The sequence below is a fragment of the Sesamum indicum genome, linkage group LG6, assembly GCF_000512975.1.
Source record: "Sesamum indicum cultivar Zhongzhi No. 13 linkage group LG6, S_indicum_v1.0, whole genome shotgun sequence".
NCBI lineage: Eukaryota > Viridiplantae > Streptophyta > Magnoliopsida > Lamiales > Pedaliaceae > Sesamum > Sesamum indicum.
Window position 1 is genome coordinate 2,244,339 of NC_026150.1, and position 20,266 is coordinate 2,264,604.

Genomic DNA, 20,266 nt, shown 5'->3' on the forward strand with positions numbered 1-20,266 from the left:
TCCCTACAGAACTCAGTCTGTCTAGCGTGAACCCTGGGGGTGGTTGTGATATCCGTACTATACTTGATTCTCATAGAGAAGTGAGCTCATCATACATCATAACTAGTCTTTAACTTGTCGTGATCAACATGCTCCAACCTGCTTTGCCTGTGCACGTTCAAGCTTGGGCAGCAGCTCACCGACCACTTTCTGCAAGGACACACGTTGGAGCCAATTATTACTTCCATTTATGACAGCTTTTGTAAGTAGCATGATCTCCTCAGTATCTGAATGTTTCTTTAGCAATTCCAACCAGAACTTGTCATCTTCATTGAGGTTTGATCCCCTCACAAGTTCCAAAACCTGCTTCAGCTTTGCGACATTTCTGCCAGCACCACAACCCATCGCAGTTGCAGCACCCACTGCATTTGCAATGGTTAATGTATAAACTAAAGGCAGTTTGTGTATAAAACCAAACGCAATCGCTGCCACAAAACTGTCTCCACATCCAACAGTGTCAATGACATTCACCTGTTGAAATAGCAAGGATATTGGGATAAGACGCGTGTAGGTGAAGAATGTGCAAAGTTAAAAGCACTATCAGTGGAATAAAAAGATACATGAAAAAAGAAGAAACAGGACAGATAACCAGTAAAATGGCAAAACATACAACAGACAAAGTACTACCTTAAATGCAGGGGCACAAGATATACTTGAAGGAGTGATGAGAATAGAACCTTTTGGACCCATTTTAATAATTACCCACTTTGTGCGAATTCCTTTCTTTAGCAACTCTTGCCCCGCTGCTATTGGGTCCTCTGTGCCAGTCAACGATTCAGCCTGATACATAATAAATACCAGTCAGTCATTGTGGCAGTGGTTTGGGTTGGGGGGTTAGAGAAGACCAACAACAAGAACCAAAAAAAAAAAAAAAAGAGAAAAGCCCCATGGTTGCTTGATAAAGAGGCCACAACAAAATCTAAAAGCTCTTGAACAGGGCAAAGTAAGGCAGTGAATCTAAAGCTGAAAAGGCTTCAGGACATCAAATTTAAAGTGCCAAGGTACAACTACCTAGTCATGATGATAAAAACCAAGAGACAATTACTTTATACATTCACTATGCACATTTTAGTGTAATTCACTAACTAGGTTCTGAATTGTTTTATAGCACAGGACAGAGAACAATGCATGATTTCATCCCCACCCTGCACTGCAAGACTTTGATGCCCCACATCAGCTGTTGCGTGAAGTTATAACTCCAAAACAAGAGGATGGCAGACAAGTAAAAGAGTGAAAGACAAGGTACTTTTATGGTTTCAATCTCTTGCATAAGTCAAACAAATGGTAGCATGCGATAAGTACCACCTAAATGAATAAAGTTCAGAGTCTCGATTTCTGCTTAGGTCGTAGCATGATGACATGACAACATGATGTAGTCCTAGCAATTCAAAAGGACAACTACACCCCCACCAACTTGAAAAGCATATATGCTATAAAATATGAAATTATGAGAACATGATGTCCACCTCTTCAGAAGTTAACAAAAGAACATCACTCATCCTCAAGTACTTGTCGAGGGCCTTTTGTTCTTCAAGCGTTCCAGTAATCAGAGACTTCCCTCGTGGTCCAGGGTCAAAAAAGATTGATGTCCCTACCTCAACAGCATAATCCAAAGCAGACCCCAGCAAACTAGGGGAAAGTTCATCAAACCCATAACCATTGCAGAAAATGATCTTTGCCCTTCTTATAGCCATCTTTGCTTTGGTGGACAGCGTGCTCAGCCAACTAAATGCAGGCTCCTCACTGAAATCTGCACGGCTGAGAAGTGAAGAAATGGAATTCTTTTAATTATACATCCTGCATGTCTAATAAAAGCATCAAAAGGATAGATGATCAACATTTTAAACTGATTGTAATACCTGCAAAAACCATGCCTTTGCAGAGGATCCACTAAAACCCAACACAGAAGTGTTTCGTAAGCTGTGCTTAAAGTGTCAATCTCACCATTCTGCTCATTCATTTCAACCATGCTAATCCCTTCGTCATGAAGTACATCTAGGAGGAAATGACCATAGATCTCGTCACCAACATGACCAACTGCAGAGACGTGAAGTCCTAATCTAGCTGCAGCTATGGCCATATTGCAGTTGCCACCGGCTTCCCAGTATATCTATCAATAAAAACTAACGATCAATATCCACATCATGACCTGTATTTTAATATGTAGAAACAGGAGGTAGAAAAAATCCCAAAACAGTGACTAAACATCGGACAGCAAAATGATTGGGGGCACACCATCATTGTTTGTCAACAACACTAAATTGATAAGATTCAAACCCAAGGGACACTAAAATCATTCAAGAATCCACTGAAGTGAACACTAAAAAGTTGGCACAGTACTATCTAGATTTAATTTTATTTTCACCTACATCTGTCCTCTAAATTATGTCATAAACATCAGCATCAATTAGTGAGCTTGGTCGTCTCATAGTACCATCTAATATGTTGGGTGCTCATTGCCAAAATTGAAAAAATGATATTTTGTCCAACCATATAAGCGTCATACTTTTATTTTGTTTATTTATTTTCTTTTGGGGAGAAGGGTGGGTGGGGACCGTGGGGTGGCGTGGGGGGTTAAGAGTAAGCATGGACTTCATGTAGTTCTACTTCTATGTCAAACACTTTTAAAAACATTGGCAGAAATTAGAGCATCATAAGAACTCCCAAACTACGGGTTATTTACTCAATGATCAACTCCCTTACTTTTTCTGCCACTGAAACTTTGTCATGGTCAAGCAAAAGGGCCATGTCAATAAGTTGATGTCAGACAGCAATATGAAATATTTGGACAGTCGAGGAGATTTGATAAAGGCTTTCCCCTCCTCCTTTTCCACATTGTCCAGGTCTTGATTCCCTGCATGGTACATTCCACCCTTGACATAGCATGAATTCTACGGGGTAGTATATATTATCAGGCTCATGTCGTAAAATTTGGAAGCCTCAAATTGGAATCATAAAGAATCACATGCTAATGAATGCTCCTCAATATATGCATAATATTATTGTTCATTTCTTCTCTTCTTATGTAGAAAATAAAAGGGGTTTATAGCAAGTGTTTAGTGTGTAAATTCAATGGGAGTTCAACAACCTGCAGTACGCGAACTAAGACTTGCTAATCCCACATTTTGTCTAACATCTGCATTAATGTTTTGAAGATTTCATCTTAAACTGCAAAATAAAATTTCATTCGAATTACTACATTACATGTCATGGTTATTCTCTGAAGAAACATCTCGATAGTTGATAACAAAATCAAAAGTTCAAAATATCAAACAAACACCACATGCATTGGCCATAAAAGATTCCGAACCAGAAATAAATAAGAACAAGCCAAAAAAATGGCGCACACGAATAAATTCAATTCCATAAACCAACAAAAAGGAACCAAGAAAAGAAAGCTTCCGGCACAACCTTATCAGGAGGCGACTTGGCTAATTCTTCCATATAAGCTTTACGTTCATCCAAGGGTTTCGGGGGCAATTTGGGGACGCTAAGCACAACATCAACACAGAGATTCCCAAGTGTAGCCACGTCGATTTCCTTAACGACGACGGGTTTAATCCTCTCATCCTCCACCGACCCATTGCCATAGCTCAGAGAATTAAGGCGCGGCTTCGGAAAAGGAATTTCAATTCCTCTACATTTCAAAACCGAATAATAACAGAAACTTCTTCTCGCTAGAGACGGAGATAATCTAGGGGTGTGGAGGGTGTTTGGGTAGGGCGAAGAAAAGAGGGCATAATTGGATTTAAGGGATAATGCAACCTGATTATGCATTCAGGAAATGGGTCAGCAGAGGCGAGAGGGAAAAATGCAGAGATATTATCGAGATTGAACAATACCGTAAACCTGATATAGAGAATAAAATTGGAAGAGGAAAGCGGGGCAGCCAAACAGGGAATAGTCGGAGTCGCAGTTCGGTTCACTCTCAACCCCACCACTGGAAGTGAAGGATCAGAATCCGGAGACCCTCACCGAGAACAGGATAACCTTTCCTCAATTTTGTATTTCAAGAATTATTTTTTAATAGGAATAATTACACTTTTCGTTTTCGCTGCCTAAATCAAACGCATCAAATATAAAACTTCCTATTCACCCATTAAACTATAAAATATAATAAAAACCACTGGATATGATTACATTCATATTCATTTTAAAAACGGTTTATCATACGGTGTATCCACTTTCAAATTTTGTTGTCCTACGATTTTGTAAATAGAGATTATTGTGCAGTTATAACAGTAACAAGTATCACTCATTTTTACATACTCTTTTCTCTGATTTTCAAAGGATCTCTTGTGCATTTTCCCACTCTACAAAATTATTATTACTTCATTTTAATATTTTATCAAGTCGCTTCGATTATTACACTATTGTTCTTGCATTATTTTAAAATTCTCGATTACTGATTTAAACATGAAAGTATTAACTCCTATTTTGCAGGGTAGCCCTCTTTAATCTTAGGAAGACCATTATAGTTTTGTTGGACTCCGATATGTATCAGTATTAATTATTTTTTAAATCAAAGTTGAAAAGATTATACTTTTAATATTAAGAAAACCAAAAAAGGAAACAGTTGAATTAAATTGTTTACTACATACTTAAACTTTTAAATATATTTTTTAAAATACTCAATTTCTTTATCAGCATAAGGGTTGGGGGAGGGGAATAAGCGTTAAGGATTAATGAGTATTAATTGATTTTAACATGAGATATAGGGGACTACAATCACAACAATTTACTAAGAATTATATAATAAGATATCATATCAGATAATTATAACTATTTAAAGTTTTAATACCCCCATAGAAAAAGTAAAGAATAAATCAATCGTTAAAAAAGAGGGGGAGAATCAGGGTTGGGGGAGGGGAATAAGCGTTAAGGATTAATGAGTATTAATTGATTTTAACATGAGATATAGGGGAGTACAATCACAACAATTTACTAAGAATTATATAATAAGATATCATACCAGATAATTATAATTATTTAAAGTTTTAATACCCCCATAGAAAAAGTAAAGAATAAATCAATCGTTAAAAAAGAGGGGGAGAATCTGTGCAGTTGTTGGTCAAAACTCCATAACAACATAAAATTCAATTCCTGACTAGCAAAGTTAGAAGAGCAGTGAAATTACAAAAAGATCTGTCTGTAGCACAGGACACGAAGATCGAACCGAATTCAGACGGTAGCCTGTTAGTCGGCAAAACTCTTTTCTGATGTCGTAACCATGTTTGAGGTCTTTATGAGCTTGAGAAAGAACTAACTTTTTCATGTAAAAAAACAGAAAAAGAAAAAAAGCTGTTGGGTAAGCAATCAAAGTCAAACTATATAATGCAAGCATCGTAGTTTAGTCAAGGACATATATGGAGTTAGTTGCATACTCTATATGTTTATTTCAGGCCGGAGGTATTGCTCTTTGGTTAATTCTTCAAGCCTGCTGATCACTTTTTTCGCCACATCGCTGTAGACATGGGATATGGAAGAATCAGGATTGGATATCACAACAGGGACGCCTTCATCAGAGCCACTTCTGATCCTCGTCTCCAATGGTACCTACTAGAGCAGTAACAGATTAAGATGAACAACATGCCACGTTAAGTATCATTAAGCCTGTCTAGGACATCGAGAATATTTCTTTCACACAGAAGAGTTGTCCATATTTATCATCACCACATAGATTTAAGGGAGATTATCATGGCACAAGTCAGCTGCTAATCATGGCCTTGAATTAATGGATGGGAAAAGAAAGATTTCTGCCTTTCGTCATACTTGTAGACATTGTAACTACCGAGAAAATAGTATACGAGTACAGAGTAAAAGACCGATTTGGCAGCAATACCTCTCCAAGAAACTTCATACCCATTTCTTCAGCAGTCTTTTGAGCTCCGCCTTTACCAAATATGTAGTAAGGCTCAGAACAGTTTGGACATTTAAAGTAACTCATGTTCTCCAGGATTCCTAAAATCTGCAACGCATATCCAACAATAGTAATCTAATATACAAAATCCAAATTAAAAAAAAAAAAAACAAAACAAAAAAACAAAAGAAAGAAAGAAAGAAAGAAAATTGGTGCAAAGGTTAGAATGCTAAATCGAACTAACAAATGTTTTAGTGTTGTCAAAAGTAGTAAAAGGTTGCAATCATTGAACACCAAGTAACACAAGTTTCTGTTCCCTTACTCTGGGGGGGGGGGGGGGGAACAACTTTTTTTTCCTGATCCATCAGACACAAGCATTCATGTAATACATACTGGAAATGCTATAATTTGACTATCTTCAGGACAAACTCAACCACATGTGAAGCAGTTACGAGACACACACATAATGTGTGCGTGTGTCAGAGAGAGAGGGAGAAAAGCATATGTTGGCCAAAAATTCCTTTCAAGGTAACACCTCATCTCCTTTCTAAAACAAGTTGATGCAAACAGTAAGGCCTACAGTCTATTTTTGTCTCGGTGAAATGAGAGATTGCACGCATCACAAACAAATATGCGAACACAAACTACATAGATCCAGATATGGTTATACCGGCACGTTGACTTGTGAGAACATTTTAACACCTCTTCGAGCATCCATTAATGCAACATCTTGAGGAGTTGAAACAATTAATGCTCCTGTGACAAGCCGAAATTGCTCTTATAGATCAGTTATTTATCAAATCAAAGAATTAAGGCATAGTGGAAGAAAGAAAATTCTAACACTTGGTACACTGACAAAAATTAATGAGCTGATTCTCCTTAACAAAAAGGTAGATAAAACCCCAAGCAAACATCCCATTAGACAATAAAGCATGTATTTCCAGTTGCATCATATAACTGATTGCACATGAATGCATGAGCATTATTACTTGTATGACAATAAATTGCTTGCAGCAATTCTTTTTAGGCTGAACCATGAAAAACTACTTCCAAAGTCCCAACTACCTGACAACTGCAATCTCTGGGATATGGAAATCTGAGCATCACCAGTGCCAGGTGGCATGTCTACCACAAGAATATCTAGGTTCCCCCAATGAACTCCTCTCGTCATCTGTTCCAGTGCTTTCATGACCTGAAGGGATAAAAGGTATATCAAATATGACTTGATTTTGGTGGCATCCATCCAAAATAATAGGATGCTTTCCATCAGCTGTCATCGCCAACCAAAGGACGCATATATAAATCATAAGAGGTATCACTTTGCTAGCAAAAAGTTTCGATTTTATTATCTCAAAAACTAAATTAATGAAAAAATAGGCAGGTGAAGAACAACCTGCTAAAGCCAAACGAAGACAAAAGCATATACTTGCCATAGGACCTCTCCAGACAATTGCCTCCCCTTCTGCGACAAGAGATCCCATTGACATGCATTTGACTCCATAGTTTTCAATTGGGATCATTTTCTTATCTGCCAAGAAGTATCACCAGAAAAGCAGAAAAATGTTAAAAAGAAAAAAAAGTTCCTAAATGTTAGGAAGTGGTTGCTACTCCACACAGATTATGCGCATTCACTATACACATTAAGCAAATAAGCATAAGAGGTGTCATCCTAAAGATTTGCAAATGAAACCCCAAAATAAGTGGACACACGGACCAATGGGCAGTATGCTACCTCAATAAGATGTGTAAAACAAGATAGGCAAGATACCTCAGTTTCAAGGTAAAGTGGACTCAGAAACATCAATCAACAAACTAGCATCTGGTAGAGAGGACACCTTGTCAAGTACTTTCTCAGGGAGATACTTGCTCAAAAATCGTTTATAATTCAAACTAGATAACATTTTCCAGAAGAATTAAGAGGCCTGTTCCTCATATCACGCTACTGGCCTACATGCTGCTGGAAGTCTAAGAAATTTACTTGACGTATACAACACAGAGACAGCAGTGAGTTTCTTGGCAGGCCTCAGAGAGAAAACTCAAAACTCGGGGAATTTCATAAAAGAATAATTAACATGGGAAGATTGATAGCAACGACATATCTAAAATCCCAGAAAATGAGTCCTAAACAAACTAGCCCATTGATCTCCATTGCTTCAGAAACTTAAATTCGGGTGTTATTAATACCTCAACATAACCTGTCAAGACTATTCGAAGAAGAAATTGCCATAACATCTAACAAGTGCTAGTTCTACTGATCACTTCCTTAAACACAGACAATGAAAATCAAATTGCAAGGAGAATGCAGGAGCCAAGAAGATAACTTATCTAACTTACTGAAACAACCAACAAAGTATAAAAATTGTTAGAATGCATAGTAAGGCCATTAAAGCACCACCTGCACTCACTTCAGGCTTTCCACGGAGTTTCATCATGATAGGAATCGACGGCCCGTAGACATCAGCATCGAGCAGCCCAACTTTAAGCTGACACTTATTTGCCAGTGAAACCGCCAAATTAACTACAAATTTACAGCATATAGAAACATCACACTGTAGGAACGTCAAAAACCCAAATTGACAACATTACCAAAAACCCATATTTTAGACACAAAGGCAACCCAAGAAGAATCACTTCATACACACATTTCACCTATAAGAAATCATCCCAAAACTACAATTTCTTTTTTCAAAAAACAAGAAACTGTCACAAAGTACCGGCTGTAGTAGACTTGCCAACGCCTCCTTTGCCGGAAGCAACAGCTATGATGTCTTTAATCCCTTCAATCTTCAAATTTTGCAAAGGGGTTCCCTTTCCACTCTGCACAGCGAAACCCCTGAAGCCTCCAAGCTAACATGACAGCAGTAATTTCTCGATCAATTTCGAGTTCAAGAAACTAAAGCGTGGATTCCGATGATAGCCAGTAGAATCGCAACTTACGGTATAACGTCTCGGAAGACGGTTCATGGATTCTGAAATACTGAAACAATTTCCCAAGAAGAATGCCCTGAGGCGAGAGCGAACCCAGCGAAGAGTCGGGTGATTAGTTCATCGGATCGCGAACCTGAACAAAATGGATCGGATCTTGATGGTCCATGAATTACTTATCGAACCCGATTAGTACCATTTGAGCTCGTATTCTTGGATCGGATCTTGATGGTCCATGAATTACTTATCGAACCCGATTAGTACCATTTGAGCTCGTATTCTGCATCTCCCGTCGGATCTAACCGACACTTAGGCCTTGGGTTAGTACTTGAAATTAGGGTTTAATTCGATTCAAACGGACCAATTAAAATTTATTTAAATTCACTTAATTTAACAAATTAAATCTTAAAAAAAAAAGTATTCAAACTATTTTAAATTCAATCAAACTCGACTCAATTAATTTTAAAATAATTAGGACAATTACTTAATTAAAAGATTTGTCGTATTATATTCATTCTGCAGTTCAACTCACGTTAATTATTTTATTTATTTTTAATTATATATTTTTATTTTTAAAATATTTTTTTAATGTATTTAATTATTTAATTACATATACACAGTATTATGTTTCGTGGTAACTAATATTATTTTATAAAAAAAAAAAAAAGTAAGATCTGACCATCCATCGCTTATTATAAGCATCCAAAAATTGGTAGGCAAAGTGGTAGATTCTGTCACACTGTTTTGACCTTTTCCATAAAATAGAATCATCATAAACGCACGTGCTACCACGTCTGCGTCCCATCTCTATCTAATCATACCTAACCCAAATATTTATACTTGAAAATTTTAGTCAAATAATAAAATTAAAATTTCCTAATTTAAAAATCATATGGTGCGAACAATTGTTCTATACTAATTATAGATATAGAGTTTTAGGAGTTTTTAATGCCTTCATTTCTTAGGTCGTATCTTACACAACGACACATTAATTAAGTCGTAAGCTGTAATTCTAGTATCATAAATATATATGTATTATGTATTAAATGGTATTTGTCAAAAATAATATTTAATGATGACTTATTTGTGTACCAATTATAGATACGATTTTTCTCTCCCTCTCTTTTATATTTATTTTTATGGACAGTCATAATGAGAAGCACTTGGTTATAACAAAAGCTTATTTGAAAAATGCAACTAAATCTCGAAGCCTCTTGAATAGATTTTTGTGGCTAAATTCATGCTACACTGAGTTATTTTACATATTGTATATAAGTGAGTACGACATATATTTTAAATTTTTTATGTGTTGATTGTTGATCTGTTTAGTATATTTTATAGAAAGTGTAATATCTATAGGGCCAAATCTTTGTATTAATTTCATATATCGAACTAAATTACACTAATCCATGATACTATTATAATTACATTTTAAAGGAAAATTCGAAGAAAACAAGTGATAAAATTCAATAATTGGAATAGTGAAAAAAATAAAACACATAGGAGTGTGTCACCTACACATAGGACGACAGGAGTTCTTGTTTTACATACGAGAGACAGCCTAGGGAATCTGAAATTCGGTTGGTTTCAACGGTCAATCATTTTGCGGGGCAAGGACCCTGTTGTAATTTCACCACGTAATGATGTTTCTCACAATAACTTTCATAGTTGGTGATCATAACTCATAATCAACCCCATCATCTGCGTGTTTTCGTTGCTATCTCCTTGTGTTCTCTCTGCCCCCCATGATGCTGCATTGACAAAAACTGGTAATCTTTCTTTCCCTTGTTTTTTTTTCTTTTTTTTGTTTGGGATAATTTTCTTTTACGATCGATTCATCCGTGCTCGCAATGTGCATTGATCCTCTTTTGTTTTGGTTATTAATGGGATATTAATCCTTGATTTGTGTACGATGGGTGGATTGAGTTTAGGGTTCTTTTTCTGTTTTGGGTCGATGATGTCCTTGCTTGTTTTTCGAGGACGAATCGATGTGTTTTTGAATGGGGAATGGGTCGTGATGGGTTCGGCTGTAATTTGTTTCTTACCTGTTTTTGTGAAATGGGTTGCTTATTTTTTTGATTGTTACCGAAGATTCCGTTTTCATGGCTGCTTTTGATTGTTTGATTTTTGTCTTCTCAGTTTGAATGATCTCTTTCTTATTTAAAGAAAGAGAAAGCATCGTGGGGATTTGAGGTGATCCTGGAGATTGAATCGTTGCAATGGCTGCTGAAAGTTCATCTGTGCGGAGGAGGAAGCCGCATGGATTTATGACACTCTTGTCATCGGCGGCGTGTGAATGGTTCTTGATGTTCTTGATGTTTGTGAATGCAGCATTTTCGTATTTGCTCACAAGATTTGCTCAGTATTGTGAACTGGAAACACCTTGTCTGTTATGCTCAAGGCTTGATTTTGGGAAAAGGAAACCTGGAAGTTATTGGAGCCTGTTGTGCAGTAGCCATAGGGAAGAGATATCATCCGTGGTGTCTTGTTCTGTCCATGGTAAGTTTGCTGATGTTCATGGGATGTGTGAAGAATGTCTGATGCCAATCGCCACAAGGAACAAAAGGAATTCTGAATCATATAGGTTGCTGGTGGGGAAATCGTGGGTGGATGTCGATAGATCTGTTCTTCAGAGCTTAATGTTGAATAAGAATATAGTCGTTCCTCCGGATAGTAGGATGTGTTCCTGCTGCAACAAGCCATGGAGAGCTAAATCTAATGCTGAAAGATTGCTTGAACCTGGCCTCGTTGGGTTGGGGGCTTCCAAGGCTAATGTCAAGCCTCCTCTGCCTCGTGCGCCAGGCCGCAGTCGTTTCAGTCGTCGGGATAGCTTGAAGAGGATAAGGGATAAAGCCTCAGGGGCAATGGGCAATAGTGTTGATACATTGTGTCATGTAGGCTATACCAAGCTGAAAATCTCATCTGATTCAGAGTCGGAGGTCCCCATCTCAGAGGATGATGATGATGGAAATACTGGTTCTCATGGGGTAAACCGTGGTGAAATCTTAAATGTGGTTCAATGTGATAGGAAAGTTCTCGATCAACCTAATCTGGTAGATCCTAGTGAGCAGAAGTACATGGATTCTTCATCTTCAGATGCTTTCAAGCAGCACGTTCTGGGAGATCTTGATTGGAGAAAGTCTTGCAATGAGCCGAGTCCATCATTGAAACAGAAGCTAACTTCTCTAGAGAATGGTTCCCAAGTATCTGATGTTGTGGGACCTTCTGTTGGGCAGTCGGCAGAGACTTGTAAATCTGCTGTTTCTCTCAATCACATGCTAGCCATCCATGTACCACCCGAGCCCCTTCCTTTTCACAACGTTCCTTCCTTAGTTGCTGCCAAGAAAGGAGATGCATCTGTGGTCAAAGATATAGAAGCTACTGCAGGAACTTCTTCAAATGATGCTCATTTGTTAGACTCAAGTAATCTTGACTGCAATGATGCTCTGACACGGGACGATGAAACTCAGGAATTATTCGACAAACATGAACTTGAGCCAGTTAACAAATGTGATTCTGCTAAAATTGAAGAAAATGTGAAGATTGTGCCACAAATACCAGCTTATGAGGTTGGTTTGTTGTCGAATGATACCAGTCCAAGAGCTCATGACGAAGATGATAAGTCTGGAATAGATGAAGATTTTGGTTCTGAGGTTCTTCCGGTTTCAGGGTCAGATAAACATGAATTTGAGCCAGTTAATAAATGTGATTCTGCTAAAACTGTAGAATCATTGGAAATTGAAGAAAATGTGAAGATTGTGCCACAAATATCGGCTTATGAGGTGGGTTTATTGTCAAATGAGACCAGTCCAAGAGCTCATGACAAAGATGATAAGCCTAGAATAGATGAAGATGCTGGTTCTCAGGTTCTTCCGGTTTCAGGGTCACCAACCACAAATGAATCTGACTATGAAGCTCTGGTAGGAATCACTGTGAGTTATATTGAAGGTGAAAGTATTGTTGATATACTGAAACGTCAGATTGAACACGACCGAAACATCATTAATTCTTTGTACAAAGAATTGGAGGAAGAAAGAAATGCTGCTGCTATTGCGGCAAATCAGGCAATGGCCATGATCACAAGATTGCAGGAGGAGAAGGCGACACTTCATATGGAGGCCTTACATTACTTACGGATGATGGACGAGCAAGCAGAGTATGATATGGAGGCACTGGAAAGGGCTAACGAACTCCTTGCTGAAAGGGACAAGGAATTGCAAGACATGGAAATTGAGTTAGATTTCTACAGAAGTAACTTGCTTGATGAACAAGAGGTATACAACGTACAGAAAGAGACCTCCATTGTGTATAATCAAGTCGCAGCCCATACCGAAAACATTCCTAAACTGATGAACAGTTCCGCATCAAACCTTGATGATGAAAAACACTCCGTCTGGCAAGGTTTAAAGAAGTTGGAGACTCATCTCCATCAAGCTCATCTTAGTGGGAAATTAGATGGACTGCCGTATGTCCTAAATCCTGAGAAGATCAAAGTAGAGCTTGCTAATCTTGAAGAATTACCCCCCAATGGTGAGACATTAAATCAGAAGAAAGAAGAGGACGGTTCAGTCGTGCACAAAGTTATTCCCCTGTCAAATGGAAATTACTCTCAAGATGGTGCATTATATGGCAATCCAACTCAGGGGAAGGAAAATGTTTGTCTGCATCAAAACAGTGACAACTTCTCAGCAAATCAAGGTGAAATAAACTCCAGCATTGTTGATAAGGAAATTGCAGAACTTCATGACAGGCTGGAAGCTCTTCAGAAGCACCAAAACCTGCACAAGCATGCTTCCGAATTGCTCAGAAATGGTAAAAATGGAACACAAGTAGTTCAGGAACTAGCTCATCAGATACACGAGTTGCGGAAAATTGAAGTCCAAAGATGACTTCCCTTCCCTGGAAATAGCATATCAATCAACTCAATGGTAAGTGTTTTCTTCACATAATTGTGACTCTGAGTATATGTACAATTTTCGACTTTGAAGATAACATTATCACTGCATGTTAAATACACTAGCACATATTCTCCAAGATTTCAGTGCCATTTTCTAGTCATAAACCATGTTTACCATTTCATGTTGTAAGAGGCTCTAATGCCGCTGTCTTGCTAAAATTTTTTTGTCCGAACGTTCTCCAGACGAACGACTTCAAGAGAAGGGCTGTGGCAGACAGAGAAAGCCATCCACATCATCATCAGACAGAGATGATCGATATCCATCTCAGGCGTCAGCCTGGATATTGCTGTAATTACAAGACTTTGCATAGAAAACTCCATTTATATTAGAACATGTATAAACAATCCAAATTCTTTCAGGATTATGTTCCATCTCATGAGTTGAGATCATGAACATAGCAGGCCTCGCTGGATAGCATTTTAGTAGAGTTAATGCAGGTTATTCCATGCATTAAACAACCTTGTAATATTCGGAGATCACGCATGTTTTATGTATGGCTGCAGGAGTTTTAGGCGTGCTCTCCATGTCGAAAATAGCATAGAGTAGTTTCGACATCTTTTCATCTGTTTATGCAGTGGAAATCTGCTTCCTGTGAAAGTTCAAGTGCTGTAGTTTTCTTTCTTTACCTTCATTTTCTACCATGTTTATATATAGAAATAAATATATACTTTTTGCTGATAGCTGTATGTATCTTTGTTGATGAACATGGAGATGGCAGTATGGTGGGTATAGCCCTATGTGTGTGTAAAGACTATGTGATTTAATTTATTTAAGCAAAGATTTTAAGGTAAATTGCAAATTACCTCTCCGTGTTGTTTGAAATGTTCGCATAAACTCATGTGAAAAATAAAATACCATTTCATCCCTATGTCTTTTAAAAAGAAACGTGCTGCCTCCCTGGTAAGGGGTAATTTGCTTCTTTTTAAAAAACACAGGAAGATAAAACAATAATTTTTATTTTTCATAGGGGCTTATGTGAATATTTTGGATAACACATGAAGGTAATTTGTAAAAATTTATACACGTGCGTGTAAAAAGTTAAAAATAAAATAAATTGATGTGGTCGAGGTTTTGTTGCTAAGGAATAAATCGGGATTTTACCACGACGGACTTTTACACCAGGTGAAATATTGTTTCCGCAAAAAATGTGTAATAATCAAGGAGGGGTCTTGTCAATGAATAGTAGTAATCCCGATTTATTCCTTAGCAACAAAACCTCGACCACATCATAAATGATGCGATAGAATTTATTACCGTATCTGTTTATATCATTTTTGCGATTTTAACATAGACATATGTCTGTATCAATTACATTTGAGTCAATTTTTATTTTATTTTCTTGAAGCTCTATTTGAGTAATTTTATATATCGCTTCTTTCTCATTCACGTTTTTGTCGCTTCCCCTAATTTCATGTGGTTGTAAAGGTAAATTTATAAAAACGAAAAATTCTTATCCAAATCAAGTTTGATCGAACCAAATCAATCACTTAATAAGATATATCTGATAACTTTTTTTAAACTAGATATTAATTATATGGTGAATATATCACATCTGCTATATAACCGTTTTCGATCTAACCAACAATTTGGACTAAAATTTCCCTTAAATTACTTACATTCAATGAGTCAATGCTTTTGAGAAAAAGAAGGGTTAGATGGAACTTCTTTATATGGGCACACTATAAACAAAGTTAATTAAGTAGGATTAATAATTTTATTGCAAATGATATTTTGTTTAATTTAAGACTATTACTATTTGCACATGCATTGAACGTGATATTTTAATACACGATTGAAAGGTACTTACTTCGTTTATAAAAAAAATAGTTTCTACGCCGAAGATGTTAATATTTATTTGTGATTTGTATTTAAAAATATTTTTGAAATATCTATTATTCTCGTACATTTAAAAAGAAAATATAAAATAAATAATTATTATTATATTTTGATATCATTGGAAAATTGAATCAAGGCAAATACGAGGAAGGGAAAGGAACTCCAAACGAAGAAATAGCGAGAAATGATTGGTCCAATTTCCCCCACAAGAAACACGATGGGATCAGACAAGTACACTACATTCAAGTCGTTAACTGTCGCTTTCTCCACTCACTATTCTTCATCCTTTGTGTACAATCAACTTTTCTAGTAGGGTGTGGGGGGCATCTCTCTCTCATCTGCTCAATTATTTGTCAGAAAATATTTAAAAAAATATATAAATAATTCTTTTATAATATTGTAAATGAATAAATTATTTTCTTATAAAAAAAAAATATAGTAATTCACCTTCTTATGTTTTAAAAGAGACAATAATTTATCTTCATGTGTTTTTTAAAATGAAACAACTTATATCCTTAGACAGATAGGTAATTGTTTCATTTTACAAAAATATAAAGAGTAAATTGCTATTATTTTTTCATATGGGGTAATTTGCTCATTTGAATTATCACGAAAAGGTAAATTACGTTAAACTCGAAAAGACTTTACTTTTGGTACCATGCTATAAGTTTTCGTTCAGTTTGTATAATAGGATTAGCCATGATGAAATTGATTAAGATGATAAATTAAATAACGATTAATCCGGTTGTCCATTATTTGTTGTTTCGTTTGATGTATTATAGTGTGTGATATCATTTGTGATAATATAATTTGATATTTGATTGAAAAAAAATACAAAGTATGATTAAATGTGAAAAGACTATTGAAGGTATATTATTTGTTTAAGTTATTTTTATTTTAACATTGTAGTTAATTTGTGAAAAATTATAAAAGATTAAAAAAATATATCTCAATATTTATTGAAATTCAGTTGTTAAAATAATATTGTTGTAGAATATTTTCCTTTTTTTGCTATATTTATACAAGTCAGAAATTCAAAATAGAGTTAAAAAAAAAAAAGAAAGAGAGTGATGTTTAAATTTTTTTTTTAAAGTTATAAGAGTATGGGAAAAATTTTATTTTTTTGAAAAGTAGCAACTAATTAATACTCAAATATTTTTAAAAATTTCAAAAAATATGAAGTAGTATTTTTTTTATTAAATTATTATAAAAATGGAGAGAAGTAGATGGTAGAGAAAGTGAAAGGACGTTTAGGTAATAAAATTTTGGGATATTTACACTTTTTTCTTCGATATTTTGGTGTAATTAGACATAAATTTCTGTAGTTTAGAAAATTATATTTAGCATTCATAAAGTTTATTTTTGTCTAATAAATAAGCCCCTTCATTAGTCAAAATTGACTGAATTTGCTAATATTAATTAAAAAAACTAAATAAAAATTGAAATTTATTCTAAACTGACTGATTACTGTCGCAAATCAAATAATCTTTTTGCGAACTAAACTACTCTGAATATATATATATCCTCATATGCATTACCGCGTGAAAATGTATGAGGGCAATTTGGTTTTAAAAAATTTATTTGACCTACAATAAGTCAGTAATATGTCAATTAGGAGTTAATATATATTCTTTTCTAAATTTTTATTAATATCAACAAATTAGATGAATTTTAACTAACCGGTGGGCTTATACGTTAGAAGAGAGCAAACCTCAAAATGCTAAATATAATTTTTCAAACCACAGAGACTTTATGTGTAATTACACCAAAAACCTCAGGGGAGGGGAGTGTAACTATACTTAAAATTTTTTAATCATACATTCAATAGCCAATGGGATAGTGTATCTCACACAGTGTACCCTACCTCTTAGATGGGATACACTATCCCATAAATAATATTGATAAGATCGGATTCGATATTAATATTGACTCATAAATCATGAACCAAATATCCTATCATGCATAATCATTCGAGCCAAACGATCCCTAAGGGTTATTTTGGAGTTGGTACATTATTTTTTCAAAATAACACAATTAGTACCCTATGGACGGCCTTATTTGCAAAGTTAGTACTTCCGCTAATTAACTTTTGAACAAAAAAGAAGGCTGAACTTTTGGCATCCAAATGCCACATAAAATGCACGTGGTGAATGTAAGCTTAACAGAAGTACTAACTCTGTGACGACGAGCTAATTATCAAATAAATATTTTTTTTATTAAACATAAATTCGCTATTTTATAAAAAATTTATGTTGTAACAAATGGTCGGTAGTGAGTTTTTCTTACAATAAATTAAATGCAACACGTTCCGTATTTGCTAATTTATATGTAGCTGTCTGTTTTTAAATGATCTGAGATGGACCACATGAAATTAGGCCATTTGTTTGGGAAATTTGAAAAGGAGAATAAATTTATTAGTAATTAGCGATGAATTTATTTCCAAGTCGAAGAAATAAAGAAAAGCAAAATTGCAATGGATTGGATTTTCTATTTTAAATTGATTGCATCGACTATTTGAAATTTATATTCTACGTGTATAAAATTTTATCTTTTTAAATAAAAATATATTTATTTGTATATATTAAATAGAATGTAAAGTATAATAAAACTTAAAATAGAAATTAAAATTCAAGACTGCCGTGCTCAAAATTTGATATTTTCACATCTGAAAATAGAACAGAGACGAAAAAAGGTTGGTTGTAAGATAAAAGGTTCAATTTGATGACATGATTGAAAGAAATGACATGAACAAAGACAAGTGTCTCTTGCCGACCACAAAAAACAAAATTAAAATAATATCAAATTAATCATGACTTTCAAACATAATGTTGGGGATAAGTGTATGCGCAATTTTTCAAAAAATATGAGTAATTTTTGTAAATAATGTTGACGTTTTTTTATGGATAAGTGATATAAATAAATTATAAATCAGAATGTATAGATATAATTACGTCTTTATTAAAAAGCCAATAAAGGAAATTGAAATTGATATTAACATAAGATATGTATCTTATATTGGGAAGAAGTAATTAAAATGAAATGATAAAAAATAGGGAGAAAATGCAAGCAACCCCCTGTGATATTGCAAACGAGCAAATTATCCCCTTATGAAAAAATAAATAGCGATTTACCTCCCTGTATTTTTTAAAATACAACAGTTTACCCCGTATGATTTTTAAAATGAAGCAATTCACCTCCCTGTATAAGGAGGTGAATTGTTTCATTTTAAAAAATATAGGAGAATAAATTATTATATTTTTTTTATAGAAAAATAATATACTAAATTGCTATTCACCCTAAAACATAGTATGAAGGTGTTAGTCAATGAAAGCAATATATGAATAATAGAGCGTAGGGGGGAGGGGGCACGCATCTTAGAAAAAGATGTAAGTGGTTGAGATCCCTGCGAGTAGTCAAACCGAAAAGGGACAGAATTAAATAAATAAGTACTTCCTCCAACCTTCACATTTTTATTGGGATAATTACACGCTCGTTTTTTAAAGTTGGGTGTAATTACACGTAAATTTTTTGTAGGTTTGAGAAATTATATTTATTATTCTTGAGGTTTGCTTCCGTTTAATAAATAAGGTCATTCGCTAGTCAAAATTCATCGAATCTGCTATTCTAATAAAAAAATTAAATGAAAATTGATATTTACCCTCAATTGACTTATTACTGAGTTATTGCGGATCAAATAATTTTTTTCGATTTAACTACCTTTTTAACAGTGAAGATATATCTCCTCACATGCATTAATGCATGAAGACGTATGAGGGTAATTTGATCATGAAAACACTTATTTGACCTGTAATAAATTAGTAATAAGTCAATCAAAGGTAAATATAATTCTTTTTCAATTTTTTATTAGTATCAGTAAATTTTGTAAATTTTGACTAATTGAGAGACTTATTTATTACATAGAAGCAAACCTCAAGGGTTATTCCTATAATTATGTAAAGAACAAAGGTGGTTTGTTTAAACAAACGATCATAGATTAGGAGTATAAATACAATTATTCCAAATATAATATTATATTTATAGTTATGAGATAAAAATAAAATAATTGTATATGTGGGATTATGCCTTAATATCGATTAATCGGTCACTAAATGTCCAATTTTTATTTTATCTTATTTTTTATAATTAACCAAATTTATATTCAATGAGATGATAGTTTAGCAAAAACAAAAAGGAAAAGGGCAAAATTTCCTACTCTACTAAAATCAACGTGTAACTGTCATGGAATGATGGAGTATTGGAGAAAAGAAGCGTACTAGTTAAGTTTTTTATAACAGTTTCGTGTTAAATATTGATATCACATTTTTTAGTGATTGATATATAATTTTTTTTAATATTAAAAAATATAATTAAATTATATTATATATATTAATATAAAAAAGTATATTTTTTATTTATAAATGATGATTTGTTGTGAGACTAAGATATTATTATTTTTATTTAATCAATAATATTTTTAAAAATTATGTTTTATTATATAATTGATATATTAATTTATATATAATATATTTTAAATGTAACATTTATATATTTTGTATATACTAATTTTATATTTTTATCAAATATGATTCGAGCAATGTGTATATATATATATATCCAGAAACGTTGTTCAGAAATCCAACACATCCAC

At 34.5% G+C, this 20,266-nt stretch overlaps 3 protein-coding genes across 6 annotated transcripts in view; 1 reads left to right on the forward strand and 2 right to left on the reverse strand.

Moving 5' to 3' along the window:
* The window catches only part of LOC105163388 (fructokinase-1), a 4,541-nt gene extending 439 nt beyond the window's left edge, over positions 1-4,102 (reverse strand). Inside the window, exons 1-6 of one of the 2 annotated variants that reach the window (XM_020694836.1) lie at positions 3,451-3,589; positions 2,743-2,930; positions 1,899-2,149; positions 1,506-1,797; positions 667-819; positions 1-510 (exon numbers count right to left, since the gene is read on the reverse strand). The exon at positions 1-510 is cut by the window's left edge and continues 439 nt beyond it. In XM_020694836.1, the coding sequence (XP_020550495.1) occupies positions 124-510; positions 667-819; positions 1,506-1,797; positions 1,899-2,149; positions 2,743-2,787 (1,128 nt within the window). In that variant the 5' untranslated portion in view covers positions 2,788-2,930; positions 3,451-3,589 and the 3' untranslated portion in view covers positions 1-123. Of the gene's footprint in view, positions 511-666; positions 820-1,505; positions 1,798-1,898; positions 2,150-2,742; positions 2,931-3,450 lie in introns of both variants that reach the window. The other variant, XM_020694835.1, reaches the window with a different exon arrangement.
* On the reverse strand, positions 5,051-9,032 carry LOC105163389 (iron-sulfur protein NUBPL). Of its 3 annotated transcripts, none has more exons than XM_011081712.2 (9): positions 8,837-9,032; positions 8,614-8,746; positions 8,295-8,417; positions 7,330-7,427; positions 6,965-7,091; positions 6,570-6,655; positions 5,882-6,007; positions 5,424-5,595; positions 5,051-5,301 (listed from the first exon to the last, which is right to left on the reverse strand). In XM_011081712.2, exons 1-8 carry the CDS (start codon positions 8,861-8,863, stop codon positions 5,425-5,427), a joined length of 891 nt encoding a protein of 296 aa, XP_011080014.1. In that variant the 5' UTR covers positions 8,864-9,032; the 3' UTR covers positions 5,051-5,301; position 5,424. The 3 variants fall into 3 exon arrangements, with proteins under 3 accessions (XP_011080014.1, XP_011080013.1, XP_020549921.1); XM_011081711.2 differs by having other exon boundaries at positions 5,051-5,305; XM_020694262.1 differs by lacking the exon at positions 5,051-5,301 and having other exon boundaries at positions 5,457-5,598.
* Positions 10,467-14,468, forward strand: LOC105163391 (probable myosin-binding protein 4). Its single transcript, XM_011081713.2, has 3 exons — positions 10,467-10,593; positions 10,964-13,752; positions 13,965-14,468. The coding sequence occupies exon 2, from the start codon at positions 11,044-11,046 to the stop codon at positions 13,711-13,713; it is 2,670 nt and encodes an 889-aa protein (XP_011080015.1). The 5' UTR covers positions 10,467-10,593; positions 10,964-11,043; the 3' UTR covers positions 13,714-13,752; positions 13,965-14,468.

What these genes read in the sequence shown, in the direction of transcription:
- LOC105163389 (XM_011081712.2), bottom strand. Translation starts at nt 8,863, where the DNA reads ATGAACCGTCTTCCGAGACGTTATACC. An exon ending in GTCTTCCGAGACGTTATACC is followed by an intron (nt 8,747 to 8,836) that starts GTAAGTTGCGAT and finishes CTGTCATGTTAG; the next exon opens with CTTGGAGGCTTCAGGGGTTT. An exon ending in GTATGAAGTTTCTTGGAGAG is followed by an intron (nt 5,596 to 5,881) that starts GTATTGCTGCCA and finishes CTGCTCTAGTAG; the next exon opens with GTACCATTGGAGACGAGGAT.
- LOC105163391 (XM_011081713.2), top strand. Translation starts at nt 11,044, where the DNA reads ATGGCTGCTGAAAGTTCATCTGTGCGGAGGAGGAAGCCGCATGGATTT.